This window comes from Boleophthalmus pectinirostris, unplaced genomic scaffold, assembly GCF_026225935.1.
Source record: "Boleophthalmus pectinirostris isolate CB_2022bp ecotype Guang Dong unplaced genomic scaffold, ASM2622593v1 HiC_scaffold_18, whole genome shotgun sequence".
Lineage (NCBI taxonomy): Eukaryota > Metazoa > Chordata > Actinopteri > Gobiiformes > Gobiidae > Boleophthalmus > Boleophthalmus pectinirostris.
The window spans coordinates 24,127,173-24,146,469 of record NW_026571133.1 but is presented as its reverse complement, the minus strand read 5'-3'; the positions used below and the strand labels follow the sequence as shown (position 1 = coordinate 24,146,469).

The following is a 19,297-nucleotide window of genomic DNA, read 5'->3' as shown; positions in this document are numbered from 1 at the left end:
TATAAGAAAGAAGACCGATAATATAGCAGGGCATCGTGCATACATTTTTAAGTAAATTTAAAATGTAAGATAAACATTGACCTATGCTATTTTTGTAATGTAACCTAACACAAGAAGCCTTTACGGTAATATAATAATAAAATGCGATTATTTGTGTAAATATTCATTATTTGACCTTTCCTTTGCTTGAGCACGGAACACCAAAAAGGTCTTGTATGCTCTTTCCAAGAACAAATCATCTAGATTTGGGCTGAAGAGACTGAGCTAAATAAACATTAGAAATAAGTATTTTTATAGGCTAATGTTATGTTTGAGGGTGACTGTGTGAGTAAAATATGTCGATTTTAAGACTAAATAGACTATATGAGATATCTTCAAAAGAACCACATTCCTGTGGACATTTAAACGTCACGGAGGCGGTCCTCCGCCCGCCGCCCCTCCCCCCACACCACGAGGCCTTGGTGTTGACAGGCCAATCACCGCCCACAGAGACCACGGCACTGGAGCTTCGTGAGCTATACGGGCTGTCTTCAGCTGCAGACAAAGCATCACGCCTGGACTCTCTTTCTCTAATATGTCATAGGCCCTCCAGTAAAACTATATCGGGAGGAGACTGTCGGGCGTAATCAGGGAGAGCTTCTTTTCAAAGCCTCATTGCCCTTACAAAAGGTTAGTCCTCATTTAGCTCGAACCAGACGAACAGGCCACGCCCAGCACTTCATTTGTCAACAAAGGGGTTTGACACGCACGGAGAGGTCCAACCCCGTCTTTCCTTAAAAGGTTGATTTGGCTAAACATACCGTGGCTAACCGTGGCTAACCCTTTCCCTTCCCCAGCCCCTTCATATGGTGCGTTGACTTCCTCCGTCCGCGTTAAAGTGGAACTATCATGGCGGAGCGCACGCAGCAGCCACCGAGTAAGCGGCTCTGCTGTAGACACGGGTACAATGGAGCATTTCGAGGGGCCCAGCGGATCGACGGGTCTTCTCAAGGCGAACCGAGGACGAAGAGTCCAGAGACTCTTCTGGACATCGCGGCGCGAAGAGTGGCGGAGAAGTGGCCCTTTCAACGGGTAGAAGAACGCTTCGAGCGGATACCAGAGCCTGTTCAGAGGCGGATAGTTTACTGGTCTTTTCCGAGGAGTGAACGGGAAATCTGTATGTACTCGTCTTTTAACGGGTGCGGTGACGATGTGGGGAGAAGCGGGGAGAGCGACGACGACACGCGGCTCCCGTTTCGACGGGGGATCGCTTTGCTCGAAAGCGGCTGCGTGGACAACGCACTTCAAGTTGGTGAGTGATATGACCAGCTGGGCCGGTCCACACACCAGGTGCCAGTGTGGACGTTTGTTAAACTATATGACCCATCTGAATGAAACAATCCTACTGAATTAATATGTAATAACAATAGACTGGGGCGCCCGGCGACTCACTCGCACTGGGAGGTTACAGTACAATGGGGCTTTAAATATGCATGCTGTGAATGGGAATGTGTGTGACTGGTGGAGACTGCTTTGCTTCAGGCAGTAGGCAGTTTGAATGTGAATCTAGGATGTGTGCCCGTGTTAGACTCATTTTAAAAATGTTCTTAATTAGCTTAATTTCAAATTTAACATGACATACTGTGATAACTCGTACGGATTTGTTAGTAAGTTAAGGCTTGGTCTTGAGATGATCTAAATTAGCTTGAAGCTGAAATAATGTATTGACATTTATATAAGCCTTTTGTTCAGAAAAGTTCTCCCCATGATACTATTCTATATGTTCGTCCTTAAAACCTGTGATTTTACATTGGTCGTATGCGAAACATAGACTTTGTGGGTTTTGTGATCGTGAGAACCCTTCAAAATGTCTTACTCTCAAGTCCTCGGTAGGCTATTCACGAAAATTCCTTAGTATTCCCATCTTTATGTTCATTTGTCTTTTAAGCATCTTGTGGAAAGGCCAACAATGCATCTTTTCACTTTAGGAACAGGAATGAAGAGGAGGGAGGACACACATTCACACTAGCTGTCGGCAGTTGGTTGAGGTTGTGTTTTGTATAAGAATGTTTGTCTGGGCAACAGACATGAAACATGTCTTTTTAATGAAGTTAACTGGTGGTTTATTCTTTGACTTTTCATGCCGTTTCTCACCTGTGAACCTGTGAGACACAGGACACCTTCGGAGGGCATTGAGGACTGTAAATCTCATTATTTTGCATGATTAATTTGAATTGTAATACAATGCAAACTCCTCATGGCTGGTCACTTTCCCCACTTCCCCCACATTCTATCGGCTTGAATGAACTAGGATATTCAGTTACAGACACAGGCTTTATTGGCCAATGGATAATGATTATTCACACTAAATGTGAGTCTGGTTTGTTTCACACAGCATGGAGGACTTAAGCACTAAGAGGTTAGCTTTGTATTTGGGAATGAATCTATCAAGTGATAAAGAAAATAAAGCAAGGGAGCTGTGTGTGTGAAGCAAAAGAAAGAGCAGTCAGTATTTCACCTGTCAGCAGGCCACAACACTCTTAGCTGTATTTTTTTTTTTCACCTCTGTTTGTAGTAAGCAAGGACAGTGCTTTGTGAAATAAAACACTAAAATAGTTAGGTTGAAGAATGAGGAACGCATTTGACTGAAATTGTACCTTTTCCTGCAGCCCGTCAGTGCATTTGTCATAACAGGAGCAGTGCTTCAGTGTGTCGAGGTCTCGCCTCCTGATGAAGTATAGGTCTGGTATCTAGACTCCTGTGTTTACAGCAGCATGTAAATGCTTATTTTAGGAGACTCTCTCTGCTTACACGTGATGCATATATTAAGGTTATTTTAGGAAGGAAAACATTTACAACATAGTTGCTTGCAATGTGGTAGTAAGTGTGTTAAGCCTTATATCATCTTTAAAATGCTGTGCACTTGCAGCAGGTCAAGGTCAACAAATGTTTTGGTTTTTGTGTTTTAGTTTCATTTTCATCGATAATGTCTGGGGTCTTAGTTCACTTAGTCTCATTTCTGTTCTTTGCTGATGCTGTCTCTGGGGTTATGTGTGTTTATATGAGCATGTTATTTTATTGCATGGGGCTGAGTGATATGATATTTTGTTGAAATTGAAAACTAATTAATATGGCTTTCAAAATATGGCTGTAAACAATACAGACTTAGTTATTTTGTTATTTAATTATAGTACTTACAAGTCTGTTGTTCCTCAAAAGTCAGAATTCTGCTCCAAACCACGAGCTTTTACTGACAGAGGATTGGCTCCTGATTCCTCAGGTACTAGACCCAAGCTGATCATGAACGATTATAAACAGCTGAACCTCAATCTTGATCACTATTTTATTAATAGCACTGCTTGTCAACTCCTATACGTTTTACTTGTTGTTACACTAGAACAAAAGGCAAGGACATTGCAGTCATCATTTTGTAGTCATACATTATTATAAGCTCATAGAATAGCTCACAGCTCACAAATGAGGTGTGCCTCAAAGCACTCTTTACCACTGTAACTGTGACATTTGTATTAGCCCTTCATCAGTGACATTTTCTGTCTAGCAATATGAGCTATTGTTTCACTTTGTTGAAGTTTTAGTAGTTAATGCACTGTTCCATGCCTTGTGCATGATCAGTATTTATTGAAGTAACAATAAGATTGGAAAATCGCAGAGTTCAAAGACTCTAAGTACTCAAGTTTTAAAACAGATCAGGCAGTGTAAAAGCTACAATGCATTATTAAATATTGTGATGTTTTTCTTTTTGTCATAATTGACTTTTTCCTTCATGTTATATATTTTACTCAAATATGTCAGACAAATATATATTTTTATTTTACAAATTAGCATACTGGGATGATTATCCTTATTGTCCCCCTGATCTGTATTCCACTGACATAGTATTTCATTATTAACCTTCAACATCAGGTAGAGGAGGGGCAGTGGAGGAAGGGAGCCGCTAGTTACCCCCATCTACCCTCATTTAGCTCAATAAATCCTGTTTGTTCTTGTCCTATAAAGTGCAGGTTGTGCTTCTGGTTATATGAACTCAAAGTGTCAGCTGAGCCAGAAGGAGCTCTGGACCACTGGGGCTGTAGTTTTCTCTAGAGCTTGTTGAGGGAGCTTTATCCATTCTCACACTACCTCAGCAAGTCAAAGCCTGCCAGTGTCACTGCCTCATGGGGGTCCTTGGCCCCAAAAGAGGGTCCCTGAGGAGAAATGCCCTTCAGACCTCCACAGCTCCACAAACACCTTTCAGAAAGAAGTGCAGAACAGTTCCAAAGAAGAGCTCAGACTTCTGACCCACATAACATGGAGCAAAGTCATTTCTCTCATCTACAGTGGAATCTAAAACATGAATCCTTATTAATATCACAAATAAAAGAAATTTAGTTTTTTCCTTTTCTGCAGTACATAAATAACAGTTCAAAATTAAAAGTATTCCAATTAGAGCTGCATGATTTTGTTAAAAACAGTAAATGTTTTTTTTTCCGACTAGTATTGCAATTGTGATATGTGTAAATGTAAGCTCCAGGTACATTAACAAGACCTCAATCCTGTGTATTTCAGAAAATGTTTGTAGAGGTCTAACTATCAATACAACAATTTTTTACCAGTACTAATTTATTATTATTATTATTATTATTTAAGGTCTTATGTATTAATATTTCTATCCATGTCCTCTCTTTTCTTCTAGACTCATGCCAGTGTAGTGCAGCAGTTAAACAGAATGTATGCCATGTGTGAACCCTCTCGGCCGGATTACATTGTCCCATCTGTTTTTAGCATTAGCCCAATGGACACAGCCAAATTTCCATCAGGTTTCCAGTAGTCACATACTTTAGTTGTAAGTGTGGCTAATATGTCAGAAATCTACTCTTTCTTTCATGACTTCTCAGCTCAATTTTCTGTCAATTTATGATTGACTTTACACTTTATTTGCATCTACCCTACCTATGTCCTAATCTGCTGGCACTCCTTGTCAGACTATTCCAAAGACTGGTATTATCACTTTTAACACTGTCATGATCAGTTCTGCAATAGGGCTGGTACGTTTCATGCCATCAAAATGTCATTATGTACAGTTTTAACGGTCTGACTTGAAAACATGTTGCTTGACATGAGCATCCCAAACTTGGGGACGACACAAGCTCTCACAGGCCCGGGACACTCAGCTGGTATGTTGGTACACAAAAGGGGGTATGCCTGGTATGTGCCTACAAGTTGAGTCACCATTTCTGAATAAAAATATTGGACAATAATTAATATCTAGGGGTGGTGTTGAAACTTGAATTTTAACAAACAGAAGAGATGAGATGTGTGACTGTCCCTGTATTTTAAGGATTTTGCAATCAAATCAGAATTACAATTTTAACAATCACTTATTGCCAGTATTTATTTATTTTTTTTGCTATGGTGTCTTAAATGTACCCTGAGTATAAAATGTGCATGTGAACAAAATCTTCATCCCTATATTTCTTGTATTTCCTTAATCATTCATCCCAGCATTATTGTATACCGCATCAGATGGGTCACTGGCTTTGTTTTAAAATGTTAGTTGTGTTTCCCTTACTCCTTCAGTCACTGCTGTGTGAGCATTCCTCCTTTAGAACAAGCTGTACTGTCCGCTTTGCCCAAACAGCCCAGAGCTCCGGGTGTTTGTGTGCTGGGCTTGATGCGGTGCCATGATAAGGCGTGACTTCATCCTGTTTAGTCAGTGCAAGGGCCCCTCCCCTGGTGACGCTGGAGGGAAGTGGTGTTTCCTGCAACAGAAGTGCCGTTATGACGTTGAAATAACAGCCAACGGTCGCTCCTGGTTCATCAAAGGATGGACCAGCCCGGGGGTTATGACTGTGCTTTTACAATGATTGCTCACAAGGAAAACCTGATTTAAAATGCTTGTACTCTGAGTCACTGTCTACTACAGAGTTAAACACAACAGAGACTATTGTATTGTTTTGTATGAGACTATTTTTGCTTTGGGTGTAATTTCTGCATATGCAAGATGTTTGAAAAGATTATTTTTACAGCATAATTATATATTGTTTAGACATTTGTATCATTCATTGCTGTAGGTATTGATGACTTTTTTCTGTTTGTGGACAACATTTTGACCATTCAAAAGATTGTTGCCAAAAATTAGAGTCTATGGTATTGCCAGTTGTCCTAATTTTTCATCATCACTCTGAAACCCATACTGTGTATATGCAGGAAGTTGATTGACACAGAAGTGTTGAAACAAGAATAGTTGTAACACACTATCTGCCTCAAAGTTAGCAATATTTTTTTTTACTGTCTGAAATGTTAATGCAAACTTTTTGGACGTAATAATAGTGTGTTTATCATAAACTGTTTTTGAAAGGGAGGAGAGAGGCTGAATAAAACTATAGACAAACAGACAGTGAGAGACAAATAATGCATTTATGTGGAACAATACATTAACAGAGACCACATGGAAATATAAAATGCTACTATTATTTGGTATTTGGTAAGTATAGATGATGTGGTGTTGAAATTGTTGTCCAGCATCAGGCCCTAGCCCATCTTAGTAATCAAAATCCAAACCCAGTCATTAAGGACAGATTGTAATCAGTGCCCCATGATTATTGATTAGTTGTTTGCTTTTCTTTCTGACAGCCGTAGAGGTGCTTCTGTAGCTCTACAAGTGAGAGATTAGGTTCCCCATTGTCATCAGAAGTGCACACACACAAAGCACACCTTGGCCGAAGGGCTCTTACTTCCGCCTGAGTGGCCATCTTTGATGACTTAATGGGTAACTGGTGTGTGTGAGATCGGAGCGTGTATGACAGAGCCTTTGTTTGGGCAGCGCTGTTAAATGAAGGTTGTGACCCCCTGCAGCCACTGTTCACTCACAGCGGTGCCTCTTGGCCTCCAGTGTAAACCATGAGCAACCCAGTCTACTTCAGGCCAATGTCTGCTCTCCAGATTCCAGAAATTCAGTCACTTTTCTCTTTGTCCATCCTGAAACTATAACTGACTTTAAATGAGTGTGATTTTAAATCTCAGCTTGCAGACAAATGCTGTGCAAGTCTGGCCGTGAAGGAGTTAAGATTAGTTGCTATGCGATGCTCTGAGCTGTATTATGCAAGTTGTGAGGCACACTCTCAGAGGAAGCGTGTCGCAGAACGCTGAGCTCAGGGTTTTGGCTCGTCGCCAAGTGTAACTGCTCCATGTGCTCAGCTCAGCTGAAGCACACAGCCTCTCCCCCACTGCTCTCTGACGTCAACAGTTCAGCTGTGGGCCAGGCAGCACTACACACACTATCTGTAACAATTAACAAGTAAAATGCAGGATTTTAATTAGCATCATAAAATTGATTTAATTTTGCTTTGTAAAACTCCAGTTGAGTGTTTTGGTTTTGTAGTTAAGCACAGGATAACCACATTCAGCATATGGTTATAGCTTGTCTTGTCTTTAACTTTGTGTACCAAGACTGAACATGATAGAAAATGTAAATGTTTTAGTACAATAACACATGGTGTGTTACTGTGGTGAAATACAGTACTGTGCAAAAGTTTTATGCAGGTGTGAAAAAATGCTGTAAACAAAGAATGCTTTCAAAAATCTAAATAACGATTGTTTTTATCAATTTATAAAATGCAAAGTGAGCAAACAAAAGAAAAATCAAATCAATATTTGATGTTTCTTCCTTTTGCCTTCAAACCAACATCAGTTCACACAAAGGGGTACACACAAAGTTGAGGATTTTGTAAGATTATAGTCAGGTGTATGATCAACCAGTCATACCAAACAGGTCCTAATGATCATCAATGGCACATGTAGGTTGGAACACAGTCATTAACTGAAACAGCAGTGTAGGAGGCTTAAACTGGATGAGGAATAGCTAAACTCTGCTACCAAGGTGAGGTTGTGGAAGACCGTCTCATGTCTCATGTCATACATCATGGCAAGACTGAACACAACAAGACACAATGGAGTTATACTGCATCAGCAAGGCCTTTCCCAGACAAAGATTTCAAAGCAGACTGGGGTTTCAAGATGTGCTGTTCAGGCTCTTTTGAAGAAGCTCAAAGAAACAGGCAACATTGAGGATTGTAAACGCAGTGGTCGGCCAAGGAAACTTAGTGTAGCAGATGCAAGACACATCAAGCTTATTAGCCTTTGGAATCGTAAGCTGTCCAGCAGTGCCATCAGCCCAGAACTGGCAGAAACCAGTGGGACTCAGGTACACCCATCTACTGTCCAGAAAAGTTTGGCCAGAAGTGGCCTTCATGGAAGTGTTGCAGCCAAAAACCATACCTCTGACACAGAAACAAGGCCAAGTGACTCAATTATGCACAAAAACACAGGAACTGGGTTGCAGAAAAATGGCAGCAGGTGCTCTGGACTGATGAGTCAAAATTTGAAATATTTGGCTGTTGCAGAAGGCAGTTTGTTTGTTGGGCTGGAGAACGGTACAATGAATGAGGCAACAGTGAAGCATGGTGGAGGTTTCTTGAATGTTTGGGGCTGCATTTCTGCAAATGAAGTTGGAGATTTGGTCAGAATTAATGGTGTTTTCAATGCTGAGAAATACAGGCAGATATGTATCCATCATGCAATACCATCAGGGAGGTGTATGATTGACACAAGATTTATTCTGCAGCAAGACAACAATCCCAAACATACAGCCAAAGTCCTTAAAAACTGTCTTTAGCGGAAAGAAGAACAAGAAGCTCTGGAAGTGATAGTTTGGCCCCCACAGCGCCCTGACCTCAACATTATCATGTGTGTCTGGGATTACATGAAGAGACAGAAAGATGTGAGGAAACCTACATCCACAGAAGATCTGCGGTTAGTTCTTCAAGATGTTTGGAACAACCTGCCAGCCGAGTTCCTTCAAAAACTGTATACCTAGAAGAATTGATACTCTTTTGAAGGCAAAGGGTGGTCACACCAAATATTGATTTGATTTCTCTTTGTTCATTCACGACATTTTGTTGATTGATGAAAATAAATGATTATCACTTTAATTTTTTAAGGCAGAGATTCCTAGATTACAGCATTTTTTCACACCTGCCTATAACCTTTGCACAGTACTGTATGTCCTGTATCATGCTACTGCAACTTTGCAAAACACTTTTCCACATAGTTTCATTTTGGAATTCTTTATGTAGATTCACCCTAATCTGTAACCACGTCCATGTGCTCTATGGACAGAGGTCACAAAGTCATAATGTGTGTGGCCAGTTACCACATATTGACATACTGTAGTTTGAGGGCTACAGCGGTTGCTCTTTCTGCAGATGGTCAGATGATCTGTTCATTTGGATGAAGGCAGGGGTGTGTTTATGGTAAAGTAAGCACTGGAGTCATTTTAGAAGGGAAATTAATGTTTGGTTTTACCTCTGGCTGTCGTCTATATCTTCAGTTTCTGCTTTGCCTAATTGAGTGTTTGAGCTGCCTATTACCTTGAGACGCTGACAGTTCTGTGTGTTTTTGTAGGCTTTCACCTCAGTGGAACAGTGAAGGAGCCGGCCACATCCTCAGAGCCGGAGATGGTCTGCAGCGTGAGCATCAGCTTTGACCGCTGTAAAATCACAGCAGTGACCTGCACTTGTGGCAACAAGGACATCTTCTACTGTGCACATGTCGTAGCCTTGTCATTGTACCGGGTACGGATGCCTGAGCAGGTCAAACTACGCCTGCCCATCTCAGAGACACTTTTTCAGATGAACAGGGACCAGCTGCAGAAGTTTGTCCAATACCTTATCACAGTACACCATACCGAAGTCTTACCCACAGCACAGAAACTAGCAGATGAAATCCTCTCTCAAAACTCTGAGATCAACCAAGTTCATGGTGAGTCAATTCAAGACAAACTCTCAAGTGTGGACTTACACTAACAGTATTATTTTAAGTTAGTTTTTACTTTATAGAATAGATCACATCAGCTGAACCAGCACTGCAGAGTCGCAAACTCAGCAACTGGTGAATTACTGTTTATGCTGACACTAACATTATTATGCTTGTTGCTCATTCCTTTACAGTACAGTAATTTCATTAATTTGTCTTTAAGTTAATTACAATGGAAAATGAGCTAAGCAGCAATTTTAAAGCTATTGATTTGTGTGTTTTTAGGAGCTCCTGATCCAACAGCAGGAGCCAGTATTGATGATGAAAACTGCTGGCATCTAGATGAGGAGCAAGTTCAGGAGCAGGTCAAGCTCTTTCTGTCCCAGGGCGGGTACCATGGCTCAGGGAAACAGCTCAACTTACTGTTCAGCAAGGTACAGTTCTATTGCACTTTGTATTGAGCAAGAGTCTTTAGCCTATTTGATTTAGCCTTAACCTCCACCTTTGTTTTTGCAGGTGAGAGAAATGCTGAAGATGAGGGATTCCAACGGAGCTCGCATGTTGACACTGATCACAGAGCAGTTCATGGGTGACCCACGACTGGCGCTGTGGAGGCAACAGGGGACCACCATGACTGACAAATACAGGCAGCTGTGGGATGAGCTAGGTAGACACTTAAATAAAAAGCATTTAGTTTCACAAAAATTATGATACATTTTGGTCAGTCAACTGACCAAAATTATCTTTTATGGATTTACATAATTTGGATTTCATTGTAAACTTTTGTCTTTATTTATTTTATTTTTCATTTAGACAGAGAAGGTTGCACAGTAATATTTTTTTTCTGTAAATATGCCAGCACTGGCCGTACAGCTAGTTTCCAAATGTAATCTGTGTAAAATAGCAACTAAACACAGCATGTTTGTGTGCTGATGTTTTGCAGGGGCTCTGTGGATGTGTGTGGTACTGAACCCCCATTGTAAGCCTGAACAGAAGGCATTCTGGCTCCGGCAGCTCCGGAGGTGGAACAACGTCGACGTCTGCCCCTTGGAGGATGGTAACCATGGCAGCGATCTGACCAATTTGACCAACTCTCTGCCCCAGGGCCCAGCTGGTAACCCAGGTGTGATGACATCCACCCGTAGTCTAGATTTTATCTTTGGTTATATTGTATATTAAATCCCCAAACTCCCTCTATATCTCACATTCATTATACAGTTTTAACTCCTGTTCATTTTGTAATGGGGTAGGTCTTGTGGTGTAATGGTGGTCTTGTGGTGTAGTGTAGTTCTTACAGGGTTTTTCATGTTTTTACAGATTCTCACTCAAAGCGTCACAGGACTGTGTTCACCCGGGCTATAGAGGCATGTGACCTGCACTGGCAGGACTCTCATCTGCAGCACATCATCACTGAAAACCAATACACCAACTACTGCCATCAAGAAAGACACCACAACTCCTTGTTTGACAGCCGAGGCTGGCCCCTGTGGCACGGTGAGAGGGCGCAGGCAACTGGATTCAGTGATATATCCAAGTTCCATTCATTATGATTTTTCTTCCTCTTCAGAGCATGTCCCAACCGCATGTGCCAGAGTAGATGCCCTAAGGTCTCATGGTTATCCCAGAGAAGCACTTCGTTTGGCAATAGCAGTAGTGAACACTTTAAGGAGACAGCAGTGCAAACAGCTTGAGTTTTTCCGGTCTCACAAAAAAGGCATGTTTTGTGTATAATATATAAATTAACATGTTTTTATTTATTGTTTTAGTTTAAGTGTTCAGGAAATTAATAACAATGTTCCCTTATTGCAGAACTGCTCAACAAAGGTGTGACCTCAGTGACCAACCAGGAAGGCTGGGTTGGCCATCCTCTGGACCCTATTGGGACATTGTTCAGTACTCTGCTGGAGGCTGGACAAGGCAGGGAGGAGGCAGCAGCACTATCTACGCAGGACTTCTCAGGTAACATTTACATTGAGCATCTTCTTTTTGTCTATTGCCTCCAAATCAGCTGCAGTGACACATGCATGCTGATAGGCTTCCAGTCATTCTGCAGTAACAGTTCATGAATAAGAAATACACCAGGATAAACATTCCAATTAAAATACTATTATGCATGAGACCCCCTGTGTGAAATATACAGTGATCGAAAGTTGTTAATGTGTGATAACTTTTACACTTCTGGGGTTAGCGATGGGAATTGTGAAGACATTATTTAGCCATTGAAATACCATGATTACCACCTTCGAGAGATTAAGCTCTATAGAACGAACAGCCCAATGTACAAAAAGATGAATAAATTTGTCAATACTGTAGTCAATCCAGTCCCTAAAGGGATAATTTCCCTTTAAGTCATGTCTTACCTTGGGTCCTCTCTTCTGTCGTCTCTCAACCTCAGGCAGCTTCTTAGAGGAAGGAGAGACCTTTATGTCTTTGGCTGTGGAGACTGCCCTCCTTGGCCTGGGTCAGCAGAGAGTGATGCCAGATGGTCTTTACGCCCAGGAGAAAGTGTGCCGCAATGAAGAACAGCTATTAGCCAAGCTGCAAGAAGTGGAATTAGACGAAATTTTGGTGAATGTCTTTCGCAAGCAAGCTACAATTTTATTAGAGGGTGAGTGAAATGCTGTTCAATTAAGATGCATTTCAGACTTAGTTTTGTTGATATGTTTTTGCAATTATGAGTATATGTATTTTCTCCTTCTAATCACATCTGTGCATTGTGTTGTAAAGATTAAAGCATAAAGAAAACAATTTTAGGTTACGTCTTCTAGTGGTTAACAACCTGTTTATTGTTTGTTCGACTTTGTGGAGATACAGCTGACTAAACCTTTGTTCTATGTTTAGCTGGTCCCTATAGTGGTTTGGGAGAATTGCTCTATAGAGAAAGTGTCCCTATGCACACTTTTGCCAAGTATCTCTTCACCTCACTTCTACCTCATGATGTCGAACTGGCATACAAGATTGCACTGAGGGCCATGAGGTGAGTCCATCAATTAAACCGAGCTGTAATCAAAGGCACTGGCAAAGAGTTGTGTACAAAATAATACAAATAATAGTGCATATAACAGGCCTTTGTCACATATTATTATTATTATTAATAATAATAATAATAATAACAAAAAATATAGCCACAAGCAGCAATGATCGGCCTTCGCGCGCCTACGCCACGCCCCGCATACGCCTCGTTCCACAAACTGGCGCCCTGCAAACGCCGCACCTCGCACTGACCCTAATAAACTTAAACCTTACCCTAATCGTAATCCTAACCATAGCCCCAACCCTAACCCTATAAATCGTAACCTAATCCTGTAATTTTCAAAATTTGGCAAAAAAAATAAAAAATCCAAGATGGCGGACTTCTGGTTTGTAAAGGGGCGTGGTCACAATATACACTTTTGTTCCTATTGCCATTATGCATCTGGCTATCAAATTTGGTTTGGCTACACCAAAGTTTGTGTAAGGACGTCCCATTGGCAAGGTAGAATTTTGGCTTGTTGCCATGGCAACACAATGTAAATTGGCATCATTGAATTTTTTTACCGAGACCGTGTCACAAATGTGGGTACCAAATTTTGTGTATCTGTGACAAATAAAACTTCATTTTTCCATACAAATTATCTAGGGGGCGCTATTGCACCCAATTTTGTATTTTCTTACATCAAACTGTTCAGGATGGGGGTGTGAACCCACAATTAAAATTTTAGTGAAATCGGCCAAAGTTTGTGCAAATTGCTAGGGGGCGCTATTGCACCGCCTTTCCTTACATCAGTTTGTTCAGGGTCAAGGTGTGAACTCACGATTAAAATTTTAGTGAAATCGGCCGAGGTTTGTGCCAGAATTTGTCAATTTTACCAATGGACGAACATGGATAGTTTATGTCATCGCTATGGCAACGCCATAAAAAATATGACATGGGTGTCACTGACTTTTGGATCAAGATGCCAAAATGGAATTTTGTGCAAAATTTCTGAAATTTTTGAACAACTATTTTGGAACAAATTATTTTCTCCCATATTACATTTTGTTTCAATCTATAAGGGGCGCTAAACTAATATTTTTCACTTTGAGTAGCTTCAGGGCAGAGAGTTTAACAACTGTTTCAAATTTCATTGAAATTGGAGTTCGTTTGAGCAAATGGGAACAATTTGTAAATCTCCAAAATTGTGTGCATTTATTGTGGCTTCACTGCTCAGAGACCGTAAGACGTGTGTGAAAAATTTGGATAACTTTTGATTGAGACAATGTGGACCGAATTTGAGCAGCTTTGGTTAAACGCCCTCAGAGGAGTTCATAAAAGCTTAGCAAACTTTAATCCAATATTGCTGCCCCCTGGTGGAGCGCACAGCGTTAGTGTACATTTTTTTTTGTGTCATTTGTATTCCCTAATGCATTGTTGAGTTGTTTGGTGGCGCTGATGAGAGATTTATTTTTGGAAAATGAAAATAGCCAAAATTTAGAGAAGCACAAGTTTTAGCAGATGGCAACATTTTAGAACTTTTCGTCATTGTTCAGTGGGTAAAAAATGGGTGAGTTGGTTAGGAGAAAAATAATCAGAAAAAAGAAAGAATATTCTGATACAAGAACAATGTTCCGCTTTTTTTGGCTGACAAACTATACGTTTTTGGAAACCTCTGGTGCATTGCTACGTCATGGTGAGGGTCCCTGGTCACTACGGGCGAGTCATGTCACGCCATTTCACTTTCGGACCACTAGGGGCATCGCTTTGCGATTCTAATAGGCCCTTCGCCAGCTTCTGGTGCTCGGGCCTTAATAATAATAATAATAATAATAATAATGTTCTTTCAGGTTGCCAGTTCTGGAGTCTACAGTCCCCTCCAGTGACCTTTCCAGGCCACAACAAATTATGTCTGTAGTCTCCAACCGGTACCCGCGCTGGTTCACTCTCAGCCATATAGAGTCGCAGCAGTGTGAACTAGCCTCAACAATGCTCACTGCTGCCAAAGGTAAACTTGATTACTCATGGGGTAATTATTATTTATTATTATTTTATTAATGTAGAGCATTTGTTTCATGTGTGTGTGGTGTTTTTAGGTGATGCACGTAAGTTGGAAACAGTGTTAGAATCTATCCAAAAGAACATTCATTCCTCGTCCCATATCTTCAAACTTGCTCAGGATGCCTTCAAAATTGCCACTCTAATGGACAGTCTGCCAGATCTAACGCTGCTCAAAGTCTCTCTTGAGTTGGGCCTTCAGGTACACAACATGATATATACTTCACACACACAACACAAAACCAGCTATAATGTTGTGCTTTCTACAGGTCATGCGGATGACTCTCTCGACTTTGAACTGGCGAAGGAGAGAAATGGTGCGGTGGCTGGTAACTTGTGCAACTGAAGTTGGTAAGTTTAATAGTACAGATCGACTGTTATGTTTTTTTCACGGTTTTAGACCACTATGTATAGTGACTGGACCAATTCAAACTAAGCAAAGAATCTTTCAGACAATTCACTTAGGACCATCAAATTATTAAATTGTAATGTAGATGCAGTGAAGATCTATATCTAATTTTTATATGCTTCTGTAGGTGTCTTTGCCTTGGATAGCATCATGCAGAACTGGTTTACTCTCTTCACTCCCATCGAAGCCACCAGTGTTGTGGCCAGTACAGTTATGTCTAACAGTACCATAGTTCGTCTCCATTTGGATTGCCATCAGCAGGAGAACCTGTCTAACTCTGCCCGCACCCTCGCTCTACAGTGTGCCATGAAAGACCCACAAAACTGTGCCCTGTCTGCACTGACCCTCTGTGAGAAGGACCACATCGCCTTTGAGACAGCCTACAAAATAGTACTGGATGCTGCCACTACAGGGATGAACTATACACAGCTGTTTACAATAGCACGTTACATGGAGCATCGCGGGTATCCTATGAGGGCATACAAGCTAGCAACATTAGCTTTGTCACACCTAAACCTTAGCTACAACCAAGACACTCACCCAGCGATCAATGATGTACTGTGGGCTTGTGCTCTCAGCCACTCGCTGGGGAAAAACGAACTAGCTGCTGTCATTCCTCTGGTTGTCAAGAGTGTTAAATGTGCCACTGTGCTATCAGACATTTTGCGGCGTTGTACATTAACAACACCAGGAATAGTCTTGCACAGTCGCAGGAACTCTGGGAAGATCATGTCCTTAGACAAAGCTCCACTTCGACAGCTCTTAGATGCCACGATTGGAGCCTACATCAACACAACGCACTCTAGGTTAACTCACATCAGCCCAAGACACTATAGTGAGTTTATTGAGTTTCTTAGTAAAGCAAGAGAGACTTTCCTCATGGCTCACGATGGACACATTCAATTCACACAGTTCATTGACAATTTGAAACAGATTTACAAGGGCAAGAAAAAACTTATGATGCTTGTGCGAGAGAGGTTTGGTTAATGCTCTTCTGAGAATGAGTATCCTCTTTAACTTGAAGTAAATCATGTCAAGCCCCAAAGTGTTAAAGAAGAACAGAAATAAAGTGTAAATAAACTAGAGAAAATTTTCTAAACATTTAGTGCAATTTCAGACATGTATTCCACATTGGCATATTGTAAAAATGTAAAAAAATTTCTATGCACTGAAATACAGTTAAATGTCTTGTTCTAACTAAAAATCCAACATGTGGTTTAATTATTGGATGAAACATTGTCTAAAACTATTCATACTTCCAATTTTTGTGCATGTACATATAATTTATTTATTTAATAACACTTTGGGACTTTAACAAACCCTACAATCACAAACTACTTCACAATGTGTGATATCAGGAGGTTGTGTCAATGACCATAGTACTGTATAGTGTAAAACTGTATTTTAGTCACTTTTACACTGACCTGTGTATTTGTATTAAAATGCCCACCTTGCCATTCTACTGCTGTTTTCATCAAATGACATAACAAAGAAGGAACTCATTAAAACCAAATGCAGAATGTCAGAATCTTAAGTACCTCAAAGAATTCAGCTTTACACTGTCCCCACTTCTCTTTGCTGCTCGGTCCACTCAGTAATGTCTAAAGAAATACTGTCTCTAGTCTCTATATTTATTTTCATCACACATATCCAGATTATTTGTTTCAGTATTGTTTTCAAATAATGTTGATCATGTTTCACTCTCAGGGATGTATTGTCTTAAAAGGCAATTCTTTGTTTTGTATATAAAGGTTTCATTTTGTCTGATTACTGAAAATGTATACAGTATGTGACTAATTTATGACAGATTGTTCTATTTAAGGCACAAAACTTGAAGTTGCTGTACAATGGTTTTTGAAACAACATATCAGAAGGATTTCAAGTGCCCATGTTGCTTTGCTTAAGAGCAGAATCAGAGGGAGTTGGTTGGCTGAACAAACATATTAAATGCATGAAACCAATTAAAACACTGAAAATAATATTAAAGACACAGATGAAAACATGGATGGTGGTATGCTTCACGTTACAGTATGTGGCTTGTACTTCCCCAGTCCTGAAGCTTTGTGAACGCTCACACCCCATGTGTTCTTTCCTGGCGTTACAATTTCAGGACTTATCTTAAAGTTATTACTAAGATCAGACTGTTCAACTTCAATATTTTTAGATTTAATTTCAATTAATTTCCTTGTATAATAATAATAATAACAGCCTTCTTTCTTGCCTTGTCTTAATGCTTTAAATTAACCAAACCAACTACCAAACATCTTTCAAACGCAAACTGACTTGTTTAAAACCATAGTGTCTTGATTTTCTCACTGGCTCTGTATTGGTGCTTTTATAACTTCTTTTAACATGTTACTGAAACCAAATTTGTTTCCAGTTCAAATATGTTTATTGTTTTTATGGAAAATGTTCAATTGTATTTATTATTTTAGGTAAATGATTGTGAAAGCATCTTAACCTATTCATGGAGATTTATAGTTTAATTGATTTATTTATGTTTATAAATGACTGTTTTATAAACTTATTGATCTTGTTTTTACTAAAAAATACTTTTAGACTAAAAATAATATTTGTCTTCATTGCTTCAGTTTTTTTTTTTTTTTTTTTTTTTGTAGATTAATTTACCTAATTAACTGCACAACCAGGAGCTACAGAGCTTTTTGCATTGGCCTATGCAGCTGTTCAAACTTTTGATTCAGTGTTTTGAAATATCACCAAAAGGCAGTTATCAGTCACTCACCTCCAGAGAAGACCCACGTGTCTGTCACCTCCCGTTACCCCGCAGCATATGTCTCACACACAATCTTATCAAATAAATCATGTTTCTACATAGTATTACTAGATTAGAGTCATTAATGTCCCATCTTATTAATTTAACACAACCTTTACACAGTAATTAAAACTATGTGTCTTATGTACTTACACTCTATCCAATGATAATGCAATAATAGTGTCATTACAATAATATTCATGTGGATAAGTAGTAAATAATATAACAATAATTAACTGAGTTGCGCTACCTTCTTGGAATGGATCATGTTATATTAATGTATTCTGATCCAGTATTCCAAGTTAATGTGGGCTGTCTTCACATCCTCCTGCACAGAAGCAACTGCGTCTTTATAATCAGATCGATATTTGTAAGGTCAAATTACTTCACTGGTGATCAGCAGCATACATTTATGTTTTTAGGACTTTCTAGAAGTTGTCTGTCTTACACAGTTTGTATTACTGTTACAAAGCTTATTTTTGCTTTTATAATTTCATGAAAATAAAATAAAAACAAGAAAAGAAGTTATTAAAAAAGTAAAATACATTACAGCATTATTATCTCACTGCTGTTGTTTTTCAGTTTAGATATGGTTGCCCTTATGGTAAAGAAAATCAAAAACAGCTTTAAAAAGAATCCAAAATGTCACAAGCCAGAGTACAGAGTGTCCATAAAGTTTTCATAAATGTCACGTCACAACATCAGAAGTAGCAAATAGCAACACCGGGATTTCTCTATTGGCCACCTCATGGCCAAATGCAATTATTGGGGCGCCTGCTGTGTGAACCCAGGTATCCAGTATTCTTTGGATTTCAAAAGTAGGCTACATTTGTCTACACTAGACCCATCAAATACAGTAATGTCACATAAGATGAACCTCAGTGAAAATATATTAGCTATTTTATCAGATGGTCAGAGTGGTGAGAGATAGTTAAATGGAAAATGCTACTGGTTGGTGAATTAATATGAAAGCTTACTTAATAGTGTCAAGATAGTATTAATAATACTTAGATTTTGTAATTTGGGCCTTGTGGTCACTGCCACTTTCTTTATTGAGAAATAATTCCTGTAAAATGTAATTATTGTTGGTCACTTTCACTAGGGACCAGTAGAGATGGGGTCTGGTCTCTGTAGACTTAAGTTATCCTAGTCTCCTAGCAACAGGCAGAGCTGCTCCTGCAAGTAGCATTAATAAATGAGACCCCCATTTAACCGGCACTGAGAGCTACAAGCATCAACATTGTACAAAAAAAAAAAAAAAATGAATACTATAAACTGTGCTGTCAAATTAGAGTTTGTACATTGAACACTT

General features: G+C 39.7%; 1 protein-coding gene across 1 annotated transcript; it reads left to right on the top strand.

Moving 5' to 3' along the window:
* Positions 1–547: 547 nt before the first annotated feature.
* Positions 548–17,765, top strand: zswim6 (zinc finger, SWIM-type containing 6). The gene is made up of 14 exons (XM_020921766.2): positions 548–1,291; positions 9,442–9,798; positions 10,078–10,226; positions 10,309–10,459; positions 10,736–10,915; positions 11,110–11,286; positions 11,360–11,506; positions 11,602–11,751; positions 12,188–12,400; positions 12,634–12,769; positions 14,596–14,753; positions 14,842–15,005; positions 15,073–15,154; positions 15,340–17,765. The coding sequence occupies exons 1-14, from the start codon at positions 889–891 to the stop codon at positions 16,197–16,199; spliced, it is 3,327 nt and encodes a 1,108-aa protein (XP_020777425.1). The 5' UTR covers positions 548–888; the 3' UTR covers positions 16,200–17,765.
* Positions 17,766–19,297: the final 1,532 nt, after the last annotated feature.